Source organism: Panthera tigris, chromosome C1 (genome assembly GCF_018350195.1).
Source record: "Panthera tigris isolate Pti1 chromosome C1, P.tigris_Pti1_mat1.1, whole genome shotgun sequence".
Taxonomy (NCBI): domain Eukaryota; kingdom Metazoa; phylum Chordata; class Mammalia; order Carnivora; family Felidae; genus Panthera; species Panthera tigris.
In genome coordinates, this window is record NC_056667.1 from 159,686,945 (window position 1) to 159,705,898 (window position 18,954).

General features: G+C 37.9%; 1 protein-coding gene and 1 long non-coding RNA gene across 4 annotated transcripts in view; one reads left to right on the forward strand and one right to left on the reverse strand.

Moving 5' to 3' along the window:
* The window catches only part of ITGA6 (integrin subunit alpha 6), a 76,838-nt gene extending 70,019 nt beyond the window's left edge, over positions 1-6,819 (forward strand). The window contains exon 25 of one of the 2 annotated variants that reach the window (XM_042994708.1): positions 4,723-6,819. In XM_042994708.1, the coding sequence (XP_042850642.1) occupies positions 4,723-4,881 (159 nt within the window). In that variant the 3' untranslated portion in view covers positions 4,882-6,819. Of the gene's footprint in view, positions 1-2,463; positions 2,572-4,722 lie in introns of those variants that run through there. The other variant, XM_042994709.1, reaches the window with a different exon arrangement.
* LOC102961157 overlaps positions 740-18,954 on the reverse strand; it is a 55,375-nt gene continuing 37,160 nt past the window's right edge. For both annotated transcript variants that reach the window (XR_006220770.1, XR_006220769.1), the window contains 2 exons: positions 5,528-5,649; positions 740-4,827 (listed from right to left, as the gene is read on the reverse strand). This is a non-coding gene — a long non-coding RNA (uncharacterized LOC102961157). The remainder of the gene's footprint in view (positions 4,828-5,527; positions 5,650-18,954) is intronic.

The window sequence follows — 18,954 nt, forward strand, 5'->3', positions numbered from 1 at the left end:
AAGTTTAGTATCTTCCCCTTGATTTCTGCCAGTAAATAGTCTACATTACAAAAATATGTGTGTGGGATGGATGCATACTTTTGTTGCCAAAGATTATGACCTATAGATTTTGGACGATTCTAAGTGAGTAAAGGAGGCTCATAGTCCCTTATCGACAATTACAAATTGCAAAAAAACTCTGAAAATTTGTAACGACTTATTTGGGAACAAGACGACACGTGAAGAGAGGCAGTATATACCCTTTACCCTTTATTTAGCAGTTCTGTGAAACTAATGTCTAGATTACAGTGGCATTATGTATGCAGCATGTTACTTTTCTAAGATGCCAAAATTTCTGGATTTCCAGAAAAATTCTGGTCCACAGGATTTTGGGCAAATGATTATGAACCTCTACCAACAATCTCCAGGACCAAACCATCTATATCCTTCCCTTGGATCCAAGTATAATTGACAAGGATTCAGGATATTGTCACTTTCAAATATTGGACATTTCTTTTTTGTTTTATTTTTCCAAGTAACTTCCTTTTCCTAGTGTGAGATAACTTTCTGGTGTCCTCCAAATGTGTGATTGAAGCTTCGTAATTGTTCATGCCAAGACTCCTCCTTGAATTGGACATTAGCCAATCCTACCTCTGATGTTCACTTTAGGCAGTAGGTTTCTCTGGTCAGCACAGCCAGCCATAGGAGATGCTCTGGAAGCTATTTTGGTATCAAAAACTGAATTTGAGGTTTGATATCTGAGGATGGCCTTCGTGTACTCTTGGGAGGAGGTCACAAAGACAGTCTTTTTCAGAGCAGGTCTTATTGGCAGTCTTTAATGAGGGTGAGACATAGCAGTGGGTTGAGAGTTAAGAAGCCCAAGCTATATAATTTTAGGCAAATCATTTCATCTCCCCAGGGCACTGGTTTGTTTTAGCTCTTTAGTACGACTGTGTGATCTCATGGGTTGTTTGTAGCTCTAAAGTATCCAGAACTCAAAAGTGCAACTCAGACAACCTCTATGTCCCCTCCATGAAGATCATTTTTATTACTTTACGGATACTCTTCTTTCTGAAAGTGAACTATTTGTTTTTATGTGTTAAAATCCTAGAACTGGAGGGCCAGAGAGGACTGTGGTTCAGTGGCCTTTAAAGTGAGTTTTGCACATCCACATAGGTGCCAAGATGAAGTGAGGCAGGGGAGTTAGTGCAAATATCCCCACTTCACCCAGAGTAGTTCTGATATCTGCTTTAAATTCCAGGGTATTACACAGGGTTTTGTTGGAAGGTAAAGACAAAAAGTCCTTGAGGCTGGTCCAGTCGCTTTAATTGTGCCAACAAGGATGCTCATGCCTGTGGATATTAAGAATGTTGCCAAACTGCAGGCAGGACCAGGACTTTGGGTTCCTGGCTCATTCCTTCTCCCCACCCTGTTGCCTGGCATGTGTGACTGAAAGTTGGCTGGGTGTGTTCACTGTGTATTAAATGGAGAGAGTCACAAGTAAACCCCAGGATAGAGAGTTTAGATCCGTGCTGCCCATAAAACGCCCTGTGATGATGGAAGTGTTCTGCAGCTGCACTATGCAATGTGTAGTCATGAGACACAGGTGACTACTGAGCACTTGGAATGTGGCTGGTGCAACGGAGGTATTTTTCATTTAAATTTGAATACTCTCATGTACTTAGTAGTTAGCACGCTATACAAAACAGACCTAGATTTTTACTTTCATGAGTTGCCAGGCCAGGAAGCACAGTTTTCCAGGAGGGCAGGTTTATTTGACCAAGCTATGTTTCAAAGGGCAGTTCCATAGCCTTATGAACAAGTAGACCAAAAAATTTCTCCATCGTTGAATGAAGGAAATTAGAGTAGAAAGTGGAATTACACTTCTGTGTTCATTTAGAGTGACTTAACCTGAAGAACATAGGTTCCTACCACTTAAGGGTTTCATAGTGGTTCAGAATTTGGGAAAATGACAGCAATCATTCTTTCATGATGGTAAATTCAAATTTATATTGTGATTTACCCACAAATCCAAAGGCCTCAAGTAGATGGCATTTGTTCCATTAAGTTACTGTGAAAGGCAGAAAAATGCAGCATCTTTTTTTATTTGGATTTGTGCTAAATTTTAGAGAACTTCCTTAACCTTTGTCTAAGTAAAATGCAAAAGTCAATCTTTTGCCTGTTTTAGAGTTCATATTCATAATCGTTACAATGATTTTTGTCCTCAGGATTTCTCTTACAAATACAAAAATCAGCTGAGTAATGTCATCTAAGTATTTGACCAGAGACCCATGAGAATCGAGTTGGTTTGGTCGCTGTCCGTGTAACATAGTGCGGTGGCTGTCCAGTTTTGGCTGATCCATCATGGTCTCTTTGTAAATAAACAAGCTATGAATAGAAAACAGGTTAACATCTGAGATTTGCTTTTGTTTAGCTCTTATATACAAAACTGTAAAACTGACTAAATACCTTGCTTCCTTATAGTGTGGTTTCTTCAAGAGAAATAAGAAAGATCATTATGATGCCACATATCACAAGGCTGAGATCCATGCTCAGCCATCTGATAAAGAGAGGCTTACTTCTGATGCATAGTATTGATCTACTTCTGTAATTGGTAATTGATCAATGTTTTTTAATTGCTAGCTGTGGGACGTGCTATGGTTGTGGTGGCTAACTTTAAGAGCAACAGCTTGCTGTGTGTGTCCCATTAACAGATGTTTCCAAATGTCCACACTGGCTTGCCTTGCTTGGATTTATTTTATTTCACTTGAAAGCTCAGGGTCTTTTTATTTTTTAGAAATGCACAAAGAATCTTTTGTTGCAGGTGAGTTATTCTGTGTTGTTGTCAAACATCACCCACAGCAATGAAGAAGATTGTAATCTATGTACACACAAAAGGAGGCATTAGCCCTCCACAGTAGGCCAGTTTGCCATGTGTTGTCAATCTAGTACCTAGCATCCCTCTTGGAATTTCAAAGATGAATAAGAAATCGTGACAGGTTTCTTGTCCATTTTGGAATTTCCCACAGATAGAAGCTTGTGTTGACTGCCTAATTAACCTGTTGCATGTTGGAAACATTGTGTTTCTCCTGAAGAGAAGGCTTTCTCACTGTCTTTTTTGATCTTGCTATAAAGTGATGGGGGAAGGCTTGGAATGCTTTTATTGTTGCTCAGAAATTGTTTTATGCTAGCTAAGCATGCAACTTCCTTTTCCTGCTTATTTACTACAGGTCAAAGACCATTACAACAAACTAGGACTGTTGTTGACATGGTGGACATGATGGCCAATTTCAGAAGATGGTTCTATACTAAAGTGACTTTCATTATGCAAAATTCTAATATAAAAATGATCTGGACAGTTACTATTTCAATGTTGTTGTAATGGAGTTTGACCTTGTTTCATGTTCCTAGAGATTTTATTCAACTTTGGTTCTTGGTTGATTTTAAGTTCATGTATTTTGCTTCTCTTGTGTGTAGATCCATGGAAACAGGAATTGGTGATAATTCCTTTTTCCATTTCTCTGGGCATGAGAGGATAGAATTACTCCATAATCCCTTTCCATGGCATTGTCATGATGAACCCCAGCATTTCCATTTCAGTTTTACATACCACCCTTGATTTCCTCCTTTGTCTAAATGAAGCAAGAGCCACATTTTGTAATTGATAGGTATTTTGGCTTTTTGCACAGAATAATTATGGAGTCCAATGTAGAAATGGCCTTAGAACAAAATGTCTTGGTCAGTTTTTCCTATTGATTTAGTGATGCCTGGATATAATTTTACTTTGCCCTGTGACACTTTTATAACATCTAAATGTTCCATTCCTGTTACGTGATACAAATTGACCCTTCCAACTGTCTTCATCTTCCCTCTATCTGCATTTTTAAATTGAAAACACATCTGTTTCATTAAACATATATTTTATTCATTTTAAAAATTCAGTTTCAGTAAAAAACTTCCTAATATGTTCTCAATAAAAATCTACTTTTGATCAGATTGAATATTTTTTAAAAAATGAATAAAATATATATTCATTAATAATTTAAGTGTAAATTTCTTTTGCCGAAAAAAGAAATCAGTGGTGCTCGAAAATTCAATGTAGTGCTACTGTCCTCAAGTTCTTTGTGGTACACGATTGATTTTATTACAGGACACAGTTACTACATGATTTATTAATGAAACAGCTTAATTTATAAGCACAACAGGAAATCCAGGCAGTGTAAATTGCCTGGTAGCTAATGAGAGATATGTGCTGAGCCTTGGAGGAGAGAAGATTCTTAAAGTGGCCCATTTGAACACTGGCATATTTAAATAGTAATTTGTAAAATATTTGTGATCTGATTCCATTTTGTTAGTGGGAAAGGGGTATGAATAATCTTTGGTTTATGGCCTTTATTAGAATATCATTTTTAAAGACCAATCTTTTTAACCTGAAAATTAGATCTTTAACATATAATATTGTGATTATAAAAAATGGAAGCATTTTTCCATAACTCTTAAGTTAGTAGAGACACAGTGGAAAAACGGACTTTTCTTCCAATGTTACAGCTGTCTTCTGTTCATCCCCACTGCTGGTATGTCTTTTGGACCTACTAGTTCCTTCTTAAAAGAAACCATGTTTATTTTTTCCCCCTTCATCCAAAGGTAGGCGTAGCTGAACAGAAAGCTTAGACATTCCCATTTTGTGCATTTGCTTTTCTTGAGATACTTAGTTTGTTTCTGTTTCTCTTTCCCCTTCGTCAGTGCGGATTCTTTAAACGCTCTAGGTACGATGATAGCGTTCCCCGATACCATGCTGTGAGGATCCGGAAGGAAGAGCGGGAGATCAAAGATGAAAAATATGATAACCTTGAAAAAAAACAGTGGATCACAAGGTGGAATGAAAATGAAAGCTACTCTTAAAGGGGGCCAGAAAAAGCTTCACAGTTCCCAAACTGCATCCTCCCCCTCCCAACTCAAATCAAAACGGACTTAAAAGGCTGCTCCATCCCTGTAATATTAACTTCAGACAGACTACACACAGTACGAACTGAGCAGTTTCAACTGTGGACGTGGTCATGTAGCCTGAGGCTCCGGTTTTGCACAGCCAAATTTAAGACTGTTGGAATGGATTTTTCTTTCACTGCCTTAATTTAACTTTCCGGGTTGCCTTTGTTGTTTTGGTGTGGCTGACTTACACGTGCCGGGAAAGGGACCGCCGGGTGGCGCTCACGTGACATCTTCCCGCTTAGCCTAGCTGAAGAGGGCTCCCGGTCTCTGTGCTAACAGAGTGGCCGTCCTAACCTGGCGCTGCCTCTGCACACGGTGTTCCCGTAGGACTCGAGAACTCGCAAGTTAACTGTCCCTCATCACAAGACTATGCCGTCGGGGGAGTTGTATTTCGATTTAAAGTGCTATTCTTAAATGTGCAATAGGTGATGTTGCCATCCTGCCATCTTTTCCCATTTCCTAGATGTGTGAATACTCACACTAGATAACATACAGGTTTCATGCTTCCTTTTCACTAAAACACACAGGTGCAACAGACTTGAATGCTAGTTATACTTACTTGTATATGGTATTTATTTTTTCTTCTTTATAAACCATTTTGTTATTGACAGGCCAAAGATTCTCTTCCAGTTGGATTAAACCATCAGAATTAGAACCTGGATTGTCACTGGTTTGGATTTACTGCAAAAAAAAAAAAAAAAACCAAAAAACAACATTCCTTATAAAGTTCCTACTGCATCTCCCTTCATGACAGCCCTCACGCCTTCCTCCAGACCCAAAATGTTTAATAGGAATTAACCATAGAGGTTTAATCCTTACCACACAGTGGATATTTCTGAGTTTGGAGCCCTGTGTGATGTGTCCTGCATTTTGTGCTGTAACTTTCAGGAACCCTTGGAAATAATGTGTTCGTTTGCTGAACTTCAGTGCAGTTTAGTCTTTACTGCAAGTATTCTATAATCAGGACTTGAAAGAAATGGTGGGTGCCTCTGGCAGATCCAGACTGATCCAGCGTGAGACTACTGAGTATCTGATACTGAAAGTCAGAACATCATGGCTTTTAAGTTTTTAAATGTTGGAAACAGCGAGTCAATGTTCTGTCTTTAACTTCGTTTCTTCCCCTAATCTGTATTCCCCCAAATTACTTTGGGACTGCACTAACCACAATTTTAAATGGCTTAATTATAAGAATGAAGTGGCATTTTTATACATTCAACAGAGATTGAATAGATAGTAAAGCTGAATTTAAAAAAATTTCAAAATGTTGTCATATGGGGAATAATACCAAGCAGGTGCTAATTTGTTTGCATATAGTATAAGCAGTGTCTCAATCTTTCAAAAGAACAAAATACAGCTATATGTGCCATTTTTGCTGTGGAGCTTTTTTTTTTTTTTTTCTTTTCAGAAATCGTATGCCCTTAAGATACTCTTGTTGTACTTTGGGATTTTCATTCACAAAGACAGTTTTACAAATGATACTTTGTTTACAAAAATTTCTCTAAAATCGGTCATACCAGTGTTTGAAATCTCAATTTCTTCCTTAGGTAACTTGTAACCTAATGCACTGTCTTTCTAGGTTGCTAAGAAGCTGGTATTCTGAGTGTTACAGACCTTTGTTATAAAAAAAAAATGAATAAAAGGGAGGGAGGAGGTGGAAGGGCGGTTCAACAACAATGAAACAAGAATGTAGTGGTGTTTATTGTTAAAAATGTCATCTCAAGTCAAGTCACTGGTCTGTTTGCATTTGATACATTTTAATACTAACTAGCACTGTAAAATTATTTCATGATTAGAAAATACCTGTGGATATTTGTATAAAAGTGTGAAATAAATTTTTTATGAAAGTGTTCATTGCTTAGTAACACCACATTATATATGTGAAACAAACTCTAAAATTATAACCTGAATTGTTTTATTCCATGGAGCCAAACTAAAGTATTTGAGGTTTTTATTTTATATGATTGAGGGTTTTCTTTTTTTCCTTTGGGCTCTACTGTTCAGTTGATGTCAAAAGAAAATGATCTTAAAGATGGTTTATTCAAGATGCCTACAAATTGAGAGATGTCGTTTAGCAATGATACCATGGAACAAAGAGTAAAAGTTCTTAGGGCAAAGTTGCTTTCTTCTTAGAAGGTATTTTGGATATGACATGTCATTACTGATCACCAAGGACTGATCTGGCAGAATTGACCAGTCTGAAAATATTTTCTTCACCAAAGGATTTTGTTTAGATTTAAGCAATTTTATGAACCTTTTCTAGCTGGTTTATCACAATCTAATAAATAAAAATAAGGCATGTATGTAGTGCTCAGATAACACAGCATGCACTGGCCTGAATAATTTTCCAATGCAAAATATACTGTCTAGTAAATTAATAGTTTTCTATTTGGTATTATATAGTGAATTGTAGTCTTAGTTCTCTGAAGATCAGACAGGTATTACCACCCAAAGAAATGTGATTGGTAGTTTTTAATGACAGACCAGTGGCTGTGAACCTCTTATTCACAGTCCCAAGGATCCGCCCAGATTAATTACTACAGTGTGTAATCACTCAGAGTGTCAGCAGCTGTGGCCTGGCTAGGGTGATGGCATAAATGACTTGCACTGGACATCATGCCAATGCTTTATAGGACGCCAGGGATTCTACCCCTTTCTCTCCCTCTTAAAAAATCGTACAGGAATGCCTAGAAATGACAGTTGTAGAGTAATGGGATCCATTTACAAACACTGACGTTTTGTTGTTGGTTACAGATTACTTGCCACAACCACACGCTGGGTCCTGCCCTTGGGGTTGAGACTATTTTGGAATATGGGGCAGATGTAAGTGGGAATGCTTTAAATTGTCCAGACCAGGGGAGTAAGGATAAGACCAAGCCTTCTACTCTAAATGAAAATATCTTATTGAGAACTGATCTCCAGTACACTAACCTATGAAAGGACAATGTGGGAAGACAGACTGGGATTCACAGATTGTTTTGTTTTGAAGAAAAGAGTGAAATGCTATAGGTGGCTGGGTTCCACATGAATACAACCTGAGGGCTAAGAAAACAGGAATGTATGAAAGTTGTGATCAGGTGGGGTAGCATAAAGTAAATGATAACAGGCAATTCTATAACACCTAAGGGTAGGGTCCAGTCATGGCTCAACCACCAAGGAGAAGGCAAGGTTCAAAGAGATGAAGAAAATGAACTTCAGAATGATTTCAAAACAGTAGCTATGGCAGAAAAAAGCTATTAGGCCTCTGTTCTTCTAGTAGTTCCTGCTTCTGGTCAAATGGCAAGTGTTTTCTTTCTCTTTCTTTCTCTTAAAAAAAAAAAAAAAAGGTTTTGCTGACTCTGAAAGGCCCAGCTGTTAGAATGGGGAGCACTGAGTGCTGAGTACCAGTGGCTGAGGCCAGGTGTGCAAAGGCGATAACAACAGACCTATCTAGAGGGACAGTTGTGAAAGGATTCATGGTTAAATCCTCCAAGAATAAGTGAATTATAAAACACAAATCAGAGTGAGAAAACTGGTCTAGCACAGTGTGAGGGTGGAGAAGGTGCCACAAAGTATATAACCAGCCAGGGAATGGTTAATGAGGACCCTGGAGTAAAGGAGTCAAGTGCAAATTTTATAAGTCAGTGGAGCTCATGGGCATCAGTCTCTGCCCTTCTGATGCCATCTCTCAGGCTGTCTGTTGCATGGAAATGGGCAGCAACAGACCCATGTTAGCAGAGATCAGATAAAATTTCCTACTATTCATTCTTCTAGAACATTCACAAAAAAGTCTCAAACTATAGGGATGACATTACTTCTTTTGTTATCCAGAGCTTAGCAGATAAGCATTCAATTCACCAATAACTAGTAGATAGATTTAAGTGAATATTCTGCTAACACCCTGTCATTGTGAAATGGAGATAGATGTCGTTTAACTGTTTCTTCCAGTTGGAAGTAAAACTTCTAAGGATGGTAATAGACTCTGGGGATACACATACAAATGAGACCTCTTATAGGAAGCTTACCTAAAACAACAGATGGCAAACCAAAGCAATCTTGAGAAAGAAGAACAGAGCTAAAGGGATGTATCCCAGATATACTACGAATCTATAATAATCATTACACTACGGTACAAGCACAAAAAAAAGACCTATATCGATGAAACAAAAGAGAGAGCCTAGAAATAAATCCAAACTTACCAGTTTATGACAAAGGAAGCAGAAATATACAACAGGGAAAAGACAGTCTTAATAAATGGTGCTGGGAAAACTAGTTTCTTACACCATACACAAAAACTCAAAATGGATTAAAGACCTAAATGGGAGACATGAAATCATAACTCCTAGAAGAAAACCTACGTAGTAATCTCTCTGACATCAGCCTTAGTTAGCAACATTCTTCTGGCCAGGTTTTCTCAGGCAAGGGAAACAAAAGCAAAAATAATCTATTGGGACTATGCCAAGATCAAAAGCATCTGCACAGTGAAGGAACCGACAAAAGGAAAAGGCAACCTGTTGAATGGGAGAAGATATTTGCAAATGAAACATCCAATAAGGGGATTATATACAAAATATATAAAGAATTCTACAACTTGACACCAAAAATAGAAATAATCCAATTAAAAATGAGCAGAGGACCTAAATAGACACTTTTCCAAACAAGACACACGTGGCTAACAGATACATGAAAAGATGCTTAACATCACTAAATATCAGGGAAATCCAAATCAAATCATAATCAGATATCACCTCACACCTATCACACCTGTCAGAATGGCTAGTATCAAAAACACAAGAAACAAGTAAGTGTTGGTAGGGATGTGGAGAAAAGGGAACCCTCATGTGCTATTGGTGGGAATGTGACTTGGTGCAGCCACTGTGGAAAATAGTACGGAGGTTCCTCAAATTAGAAATACCATATGATTCAGTAATTCCATTACTGGATATTTACTCAAAAAAATACTAATTTAAAAAGACACAGACACCCCTATGTTTACTTCAGCATTGTTTACAATAGCCAAGATATGGAAGCAACCTCAGTGCCCACTGATAGACGAATGGATAAAGAAGATGCGGTATTTACGTTCTGTGGAATATTAGTCATAAAAAAATGAGATCTTGCCATTTGTGACAACATGGGTGGACCTAGAGCACATTATGCTAAGTGAAGTAAGTCAGAGAAAGACAGATACCATATAATTTCACTTATATGTGGAATATAAAAAACAAAGCAAAGCAGAGACAGATGACCACAGAGAATTGGTGGTTGCCAGAGGGAAAGGGGGTGTGGGGAGGAAACAAGAAAATGGGTGAAGGGGAGTGGGAGATGGAGGCTTTCAGTTATGGAATGTGTAAGTCACAGGGATGAAAGGTACAGCAGAGGTAATACAGTCATTAATACTGTCATAGGATTTTATGGTGACAGATGGCATCTATACTTGTGATGAGCACAGCATAATGTATAGACTTGTCTACTATGTTGTATACCTGTAACTAACACCATGTGTTAACTATACCTTGATTTAAAAAAAAAATCACACACACACACACACACGCACACACAAATTCTCTATCATTACCACAGTCCTCCCCATACCTTTTATCTGACCTCTAAGAATGGGAGAGGATCTTAACACAAGTATGATTTATTTTCTTTTATGGTCATTTTTGGGTAGAAGTATGCAATAGTTTGGGTTTCTTCATTATGTGAAGCTATTATAATTCACTTATTTTGACATTCAATAGTCATAACCTGTTAAAGTACCTATTACAGGCCAACGTCTATGGAAGGCGATAGAGATACAGAAGTAACACAGACTTGATTCTTGTTCCTGTGGAACTTACCATATAACTAATACTTAATCAAAAAAGTGGTTGGATGGCATGATAGCTAATTTATACTTTTAAATACAAAATCCACTGTGTTTTGTCTACATAATGATATTACTTACCAGATCTTGTATAGAATGAACCAAAAATCATAATCAGCATTTGTGAAAAAGTTATTCCCAAAGAGTAAAATAATGTAATGGATGCTTTCAGTAGGAATCAATTTGTGTTCTTTCCCTTTCTTTTAACTCTTACCAGTAGTGTAATAAAATACTGCAATACTTAAAAGACTCTAAGAAAGAAAAATGTTTAGATAAAACAACAGATGGTGCTGTCAAACAGATGAACTCACTTTATAGAAGTAACAGAATTTAAAATCTTGCATTAAGATATCAATGGTTGACGTAAGAGGAGTACCTGATCCTATGTAGGTAGAACTTGCCTTCAGAACCAACCCCGTTCCCGGAAAATTTGGAATAGTCATTCTCAACCTGGGCTGCACATTTGAATTTCTAAGGAACATAAAATTTTAAAAAATCCCAATGCTTAGACACGCCAGATAGACTCTGTTAGAATCTCAGGATGGGACCCATGCATCAGTGCTGTTCAAGGCTCCCCACATGACTCAAAGTGCAGCTGATGTTGACAGCTGCTTTAGAAGTCACTGGGTGGCCTGGATATTTATGGAAAGGGCTCTTCACTCAAGGGAAATGCCTCGTTTCTGCTTATGGTGCTTCCACCGCACCAGCAACAAAAGCTGAGAAGCCAGAGGCATATTTGCCATAGAGAGGAAGCGAGTGGTCAGGGTGTATAAGAGCAAGGCTCGAGCCACACTGCTGAGTGTGAATTGGCTTCTGCTCCTAGAATATAACCTGGTGAGTGACTGACATGTTTGTGCCCCAGGTTCCTCATCTATAAAACAGGACTGATAGTAGGAACCTCACAGGTTCTTTAAAAAATATATATTTTTAATTATATAGAGAGAGCATGAACAAGGGGAGAGGGACAGAGGGAGAAAGAATCTCAAGCACGTTCCACGCTGAGCATGGAGCCCAATGCAGGGCTCAATCCCATGACCGTGGGATCATGACCTGAGCCAAAATCAAGAGTCAGACGCTCAACCCACTGAGCCACTCAAATGCCCCTCTCATAGGTTCTGGTAAAGAGTAAATGAGATGATTCGGAAGTGCTTGTTAAATGTTTTTGTAATTACACTTGTTTGTTATGTAGAATCATAACACATTAAATAAAGTAGGAAGGAAGTACAGAAATCTAGTTTTACTTCCTCATTTCACAGATGGGGAGGCATAGTTTCTTTTGATTCTCACTGACCTTCTGTCTCACTGTTCAATGTCTATCATACCCCATGATTTACTAGTGGGTGTTATAGCTACAACCTACAAACTTAAGTACCTTTAACTACAAAGTACTGTGAACTGAAGTCTTGAATTTGAACTGCTTATCAACACAGGTTACTTTGTACAATAAGACTGACCTTATTTCTGTGTCTTACCCCTTAATACAATAACTGTAATGCAGGCTGGGGTTGGGGCATTCACACAAAGTCAGTGTGTAGGCATCTTGAAACTGCTTTGTACTGATTTTGGATTTTTTTTTTCTGAAATGGAAGAATGTAAAAAAAGCAGATTCTTTTTTAAAATGCTTTCTCAGTTCTTTATACACACTATCAATTCTTTGGTTTCCTTTAGTGGGAGGGTGCCCTACTGTTGTGTTGCTTATTACCTTTATTGCTATGCAGAAGAGGAAATGCTCACATTTGTGCTTGACTTACATCATGAACATTAAAGATTAGAGTTTACTATTGGAAGAACAGCTTGAAAACTCCCATTTCTCCCTCTGACATGTCATAATGCACAGACTGAAAGACTTATTAAAGGCAAAAATGAAAAAATGAGCACTTTCCCCTAGGAAGACAGGTTCTGCTTCATCAAATTACTGACAGAACCCAAGTTCTAGGGCACCTGCCTCACAGAGAAAGCTACTCCTGGTTAGGAAGTCTCAATCAGCAGAGTGGCTATGAGCAGACTCCTCATACTTTAACAAGCCAAGAATCACCTGGAGATCTTGTGAAGATGAAGGTTCTGATTCAGGCAGTCTGCAACAGAGCCTAAGAATCAACATTTCTAACAAGCTCCAGTTGCTGCAAACCTGCTGGTCCATGGATTACACTTTGGGTAGCAATGGTTTCAGGGATAAGTCTTTGTCTAAGTTACTTCTCTGCCACTTCCTACTTGTGTGACCTTGGACAAATATGCTAACCCCTGACTTCTGGGGAAGAAGGCAGAGTAGGAGGATCCTAGCCTCATTTTGTTCCATAGACACAACTAGATAACACCCACATCAGTGTAAATAACCCGGAAGAACAAACAAAACCCAAAACCAGGAGAAGAAAACAATAAAGATTAGAGCAGAAATAAATGATATAGAAACTAAAAAAACAATACAGCAGATCAATGATAACAGGAGCTGGTCCTTTGAAAAGGTCAACAAAATTGATAAACCTCTAGCAGATTCGGGGGGAGAGGAGGTAGAGAACTCAAAATCACAAATGAAAGAGTAGAGATAACAACAAACACCAAATAAATACAAAGGATTCTAAGAGAACTATGAAAAACTATATGCCAACAAATTGGACAACCTAGAAGAAATGAATAAATTCCTAGAAACATGTAGCCTACAAAAACTGAAGCAGGAGAAGATAGAAAATTTGAACAGACTGATTACCAACAATGAAATGGAGGCAATAATCAAAAACTCCCAACAAACAGAAGTCCAGAACTAGACAGCTTCACAGGCAAATTCTACATAACATTTAAAGAGGAGCTAATACCTATTATTTTCAAACCATTCCCATAAGGAAAAATTCCAAAATCATTCTATGAAGACAGCATTTACCCTGATACCAAAACCAAAGACACCACGAAAAAAGAGAACTATAGGCCAGTATCTCTGATGAACATAGATGCAAAAATTCTCAACAATTAGCAACCTGAATCCAACAATACATTTAAAAATCATTCAACATAATCAACTGCAATTTATTCCCAGGATGCAAGGGTGGCTCAATATTTGCAAATCAATCAGTGTGATACATCACATCAATAAGAGAAAGGATAAAAACCATAGGATCATTTCAATAGATGCAGAAAAAGCATTTGACAAAGTACAATATCCATTCATGATAAAAACCCTCAACAAAGTTTTACAGGGAACATAAAATAGGCATTATATGAAAACATAAAAAAAGCGTTATATGAAAAACCACAGTGAACATCACACTCAGTGGGGAAATGCTCTCAGGAGAGGTCAGGAACAAGACAAAGATGTCCACTCTCACCACTTTTATTCAACATAATACTAGAAGTCCTAGCCACAGCAATCCGACAACAAAAAGGAAATAAAAGGCATCCAAATTGGTAAGAAATAAGTAAAACTTTCATTATTTGAAGCTAACATGATACTATATATAGAAAACTAAAAAGACTCCACCAAAAAACTTCTAGAACTGATAAATGAATTCAGTAAAGTCACAGTATATAAAATCGATGTACAGAAACCCATTGCATTTCTATACACTAATAATGAAGCAGAAAGAGAAATTAAGAAAACAATCCCATTTACCAAAAATAATAAAATACTTAGGAATAAACTTAACTAAAGAGGTGAAAGACTTGTACTCTGAAAACTGTAAAATATTGATGAAAGAAATTGAAGATGGCACAAAGAAATGGAAAGACCCTCCATGCTCATAGATTGGAAGAACAAATATTGTTCAAGTGTCTATACTACTCAAAGAAGTCTATGGATTTAATACAATCCATATCAGAATACCAACAGCATTTTTCACAGAACTAAAGCAAACAATCCTAAAGTTTGTATGGAACCACAGAAGACTCCGAACAGCCAAAGCAATTTTTAAAAAGAACAAAACTGGAGGTATCCCAATCCCAGATTTCAAGATATACTACAAAGCTGTCGTAATCCAAACAGTATGGTACTGGCACAAAAACAGACACAGAGATCAAAAGAACAAAGAGCCCATAAATAAACCCATGATTATATGGTCAATTAATCTTCAACAAAGGAGGCAAGAATATGCAATGGTAAAAAAGACAGTCTTTTCAACAAATGGTGCTGGGAAATCTGGAACAGCTACATGCAAAAAAAATGAAACTGGAACACTTTCTTACACTATACACAAAGATAAAGTAAATGGATTAGGGACCTAAATGTGAGACTTGAAACCATAGAAATCCTAGAAGAGAACACAGGAAGTAATTTTTCTGGTATCAGACATAGCAACATTTTCCTAAATAGGTCTCCTGAAGCAAGAGAACATAAACAAAAATAAACTTTTGGGACTACATCAAAGTAAAAAGCTCCTGCACAAAAAAGGACACCACCAACAAAACTAAAAGACAACCTACTGAATGGGAGAAGATATCTGCAAATGATACACCTGCCTGATAAGGGGTTAATATCCAAAAAATATAAAGATCTTATACAACCCAACACCAAACAAATAATCCAATTAAAAATGGGCAGAAGAGGGGCCCCTGGGTAGCTCAGTTGGTTAAGCGTCTGACTCCTAGTTTTGGTTCAGGTCATGATCTCACAGTTCATGAGATTGAGCCCTGTGTTGGGCTCTATGCTAACAGCACAGAACCTGCTTGGGATCCTCTCTTCCTCTCTCTCTCTGCCCCTCCCTTGCTTGCATGCACTCTCTCTCTCTCAAGATATATAAACTTTAAAAAAATGGGCAGAAGATATGAACAGACATTTCTCCAAAGAAGACATACATGTGGCCAACAGACACATGAAAAGATGCTCAACATCTCCCATCAACAGGGAAATGCAAATCAAAACCACAATGAGATATCACCTCACACCTGTCAGAATGGCTAAAACCAACAATACAAGAAAAAAATAGGTGTTGGCAAGGATGTAGAGAAAAAGGAACCCTCGTGCACTGTTGGTGGGAATGCAAACTGGTGCAGCCAACTGGTACAGTATGAAGTTTCCTCAAAAAGTTGAAAATAGAACTACTCTATGATCCAGTAATCACACTACTGGGTGTTTACCCAAAGAATATGAAAACACTAACTCAAGGGGATATAACTATGGAAGCAGCCCAAGTATCCATCAACAGATGAATGGATAAAGAAGACATACTGGAAATTGAAATTAAAAAAAAAAAATTGCTAACCCCTAATAACTTAATTTCTTCATCTGTAAAATGGCATATGGAATAACCAGGCCCCTAGGAAACAGACTCTATCCTACTCACCTCTATACAACCTCCAACCCCCTAACATCCTCAAACATGTAGATAAAGAGCATTGGGGGCACATTTTAATCTTTCTTATATCTGAGTGCATAGTATTCACTATATTGACAGAATAATGACATTGGCCTTTGTGGCCCATGCCTTCAGGATACATGCCCTGCTAGAAGCAAAATTCCATTACAATGAACACCATTAGAACTGAATGAGGAACAATATGCCAGTTCTTGTCGATGACCCACAGAAACAGTGATATATCGGTCTGGTTATAGTGACTTCTCTAAGTCTGTAAGGAAACAGAAAGATTGAAATAAGGCTCAGGATGACTCCAAGAGTTAAGCTTTTGCAATTCGACATTTCCTTTTTCAAGCAGCAACTGTTCTTCAGTTTTCCTCTGCCTATTCCCACCACAAACAATCCAACTACTCCTGCCAGAAAACATAAAAACAAAGAAAATGCCTCAGCCATTGTGATAATTAACTGTGGATTGGCTTGTTCAACCTCTATTCCACCCTTCTGGTTGGAAAAGCTAAGTAGACATTTCCAGACTCCCTTGTAGCTAGGGTTTTGCATGTGAGTTAGAGACTATGAATGCATACCTTCATTTGAGATCTGAAAGGTAAACTCACAGTGGGTATTTCTACTAATGAGCATGGCTGTGGAGATCAAAATTTCAGTGTTGGGAGCCTTCTAGCTTTCTGAGTATCAGAGCAGGGTTAACTGGTGGTGGTGTCTTCATTCATTTTCCTCGCCTTGGACTGCAGCTACAAGTATATGTCTTCATCTGAACTTCCAGCAACTTCCCCAAAGCTTCTCAGGTAGATCATTATTCTAGAAATTATCCTCAGAGGCCCAGCCTAGAACTCACCTTAGTCTATTTTGTATACATGTAATTTCCTGAATTAAATCCCTTCATGCCAATAATAGTTAGAGTGACTTCTGTTTTATTCACTGAACTCTGACTAATATGGCCACTCACCCAAAGAAAATGCTAAAGAGCTAAGAAACTGAAAGAGAACATAGGTACTAAGGATGTGGCTGCCTTTTTCCAGCTACTTGCCAGATTCAGAATACTTTTGCTGTTTTTAAGATCAACTTGATTTTCTAAGATTTATGTCCAATAAACTCATATTCAGGTGAATCTTATTTCTTTTTTCTAAATCTCCTCTAAGAGAAGGTGGAAATGTATACATGCATTACCTGACTTAGAAAAGAAACATCACCAAATAAGAGGAATAAAAAAGAGAAAAATGTGAATAATCATTATTCTTTAAATTTCAGAATGTCACATTTCATGGACTGGATGTGTTCATTATATCCCAGTAAGGAATTCTAGCAATAATGAAAAAATATTCAGTAAGAAATTTGTAAGTACAAATACACTATAAGAAAACATGTTTCCAGTCTGCAGAACATGGAAACAGATAATCAGTGTGTGTTGTTTTCCCCTGCCCAGCATCCTTTCTTTGAGTGAAAGGATCTGCTGTGTTCTTTGGGGATCCTTCCCGCTCCTAAATCAGTGGGAGAGATTGTGTGTGTGTGTTGGGGGGGGGGTGTACATCACCAAACCTATTCCCAATTTCTAGGAGTGGAAACATGCCCCATGCTTGGCCAATCAGAGTCAATCTTGGTGCTTCTCTAGAGCAATTAAGGAGAGAGGTGCTCATTAGGGAGATTTTGCCAATCTAGGACTGCTGTAGGCTGGTGCTACTTTGTCCATCTCTGTCATTACAAGGATACAGTCAGTCTTGTGAAGCCAACACCAAAGAAAACAGAGATGAAATATGGGGAGGAAGACAGGGGAGAAGAAGGAGGGCAGGATACACTCTGACGCTCTGGTTCCACCTGACGATTTTTCAGTGACTTGAGACAAAATAGTCTCTTTTTATTTAAGGAAGTTTGAGTTGGCTTTTCCGTACCGGACTCTCCAAGAGTCCTGCCTAATACAAAGTAAAACCTGTCAACTCCATGACATCACTGACAGGATTATCTAAAGTAGATAAATATTTGGTTATTCTGAATTTCCTTTCTTTACATGGTTTATACAGTGGGCTTATCCCACCTTTCCCTTTAGCTTCAGCTGTATTCTGTTTCCTGCTTCACACACACAAAAAAGTAAATTATCATAGAAGGATTTTCTCAATTTCCTGCTTAGATTTGGGTGGTGGTCTAAGTTACTTTAACAAACATGTTCTCTCCACTAGGCTATATAGCCTTAGCATTCTCCAATGTAAAAACAAAACAAAACAAAACAAAACAAAAATCCCACACACACAAAAAACCCACAAAATGATTTCATTAGTTAGTGCCTGTAGCATAAAGAGTGCTCAATAAGAGAAACAGCCATAATCACTTAAGACAATGAGCAGCTCAGCCAAGGTTACAGAGTTAGAAAGTGGAGATGCCTTGATTCCAACCTATGTCTGCCCACATCAATTCCACACATTTCTCAAACACACTGTAATGCATCCCAATCAGAGACAGGTTCCTCAGGCAAACCTCCAGTCCTCTAGGACTCTATTCAGGTACTTAACTTCTCCCTCTTTATATACAGTTTGGCTCACTGGTCCCTCAGCTCCAGCATTTAGACATACTCAAAACCTTCCCTTTGTAAAATACATGAATAAACCAATTCAACTCCATGGTACTTCCCAATGACTGTATTTATTTACAGTTATCTTTACTTCCCCACTCCTATTCTCATAAAACCACTCATTCCAAAGCCATCAACATTTTGGTTAAGTCTAAAGCATACTTCTCAGTTCTCATCTTACCTGACTGCTGAGGAATATCTAACAGTGTTGAATGCCCCCTCATTTTTGAAAGCACTCTTCCTTTAGTTTCTACTAGTGATCATCACTTAAACGCTGTTGCATT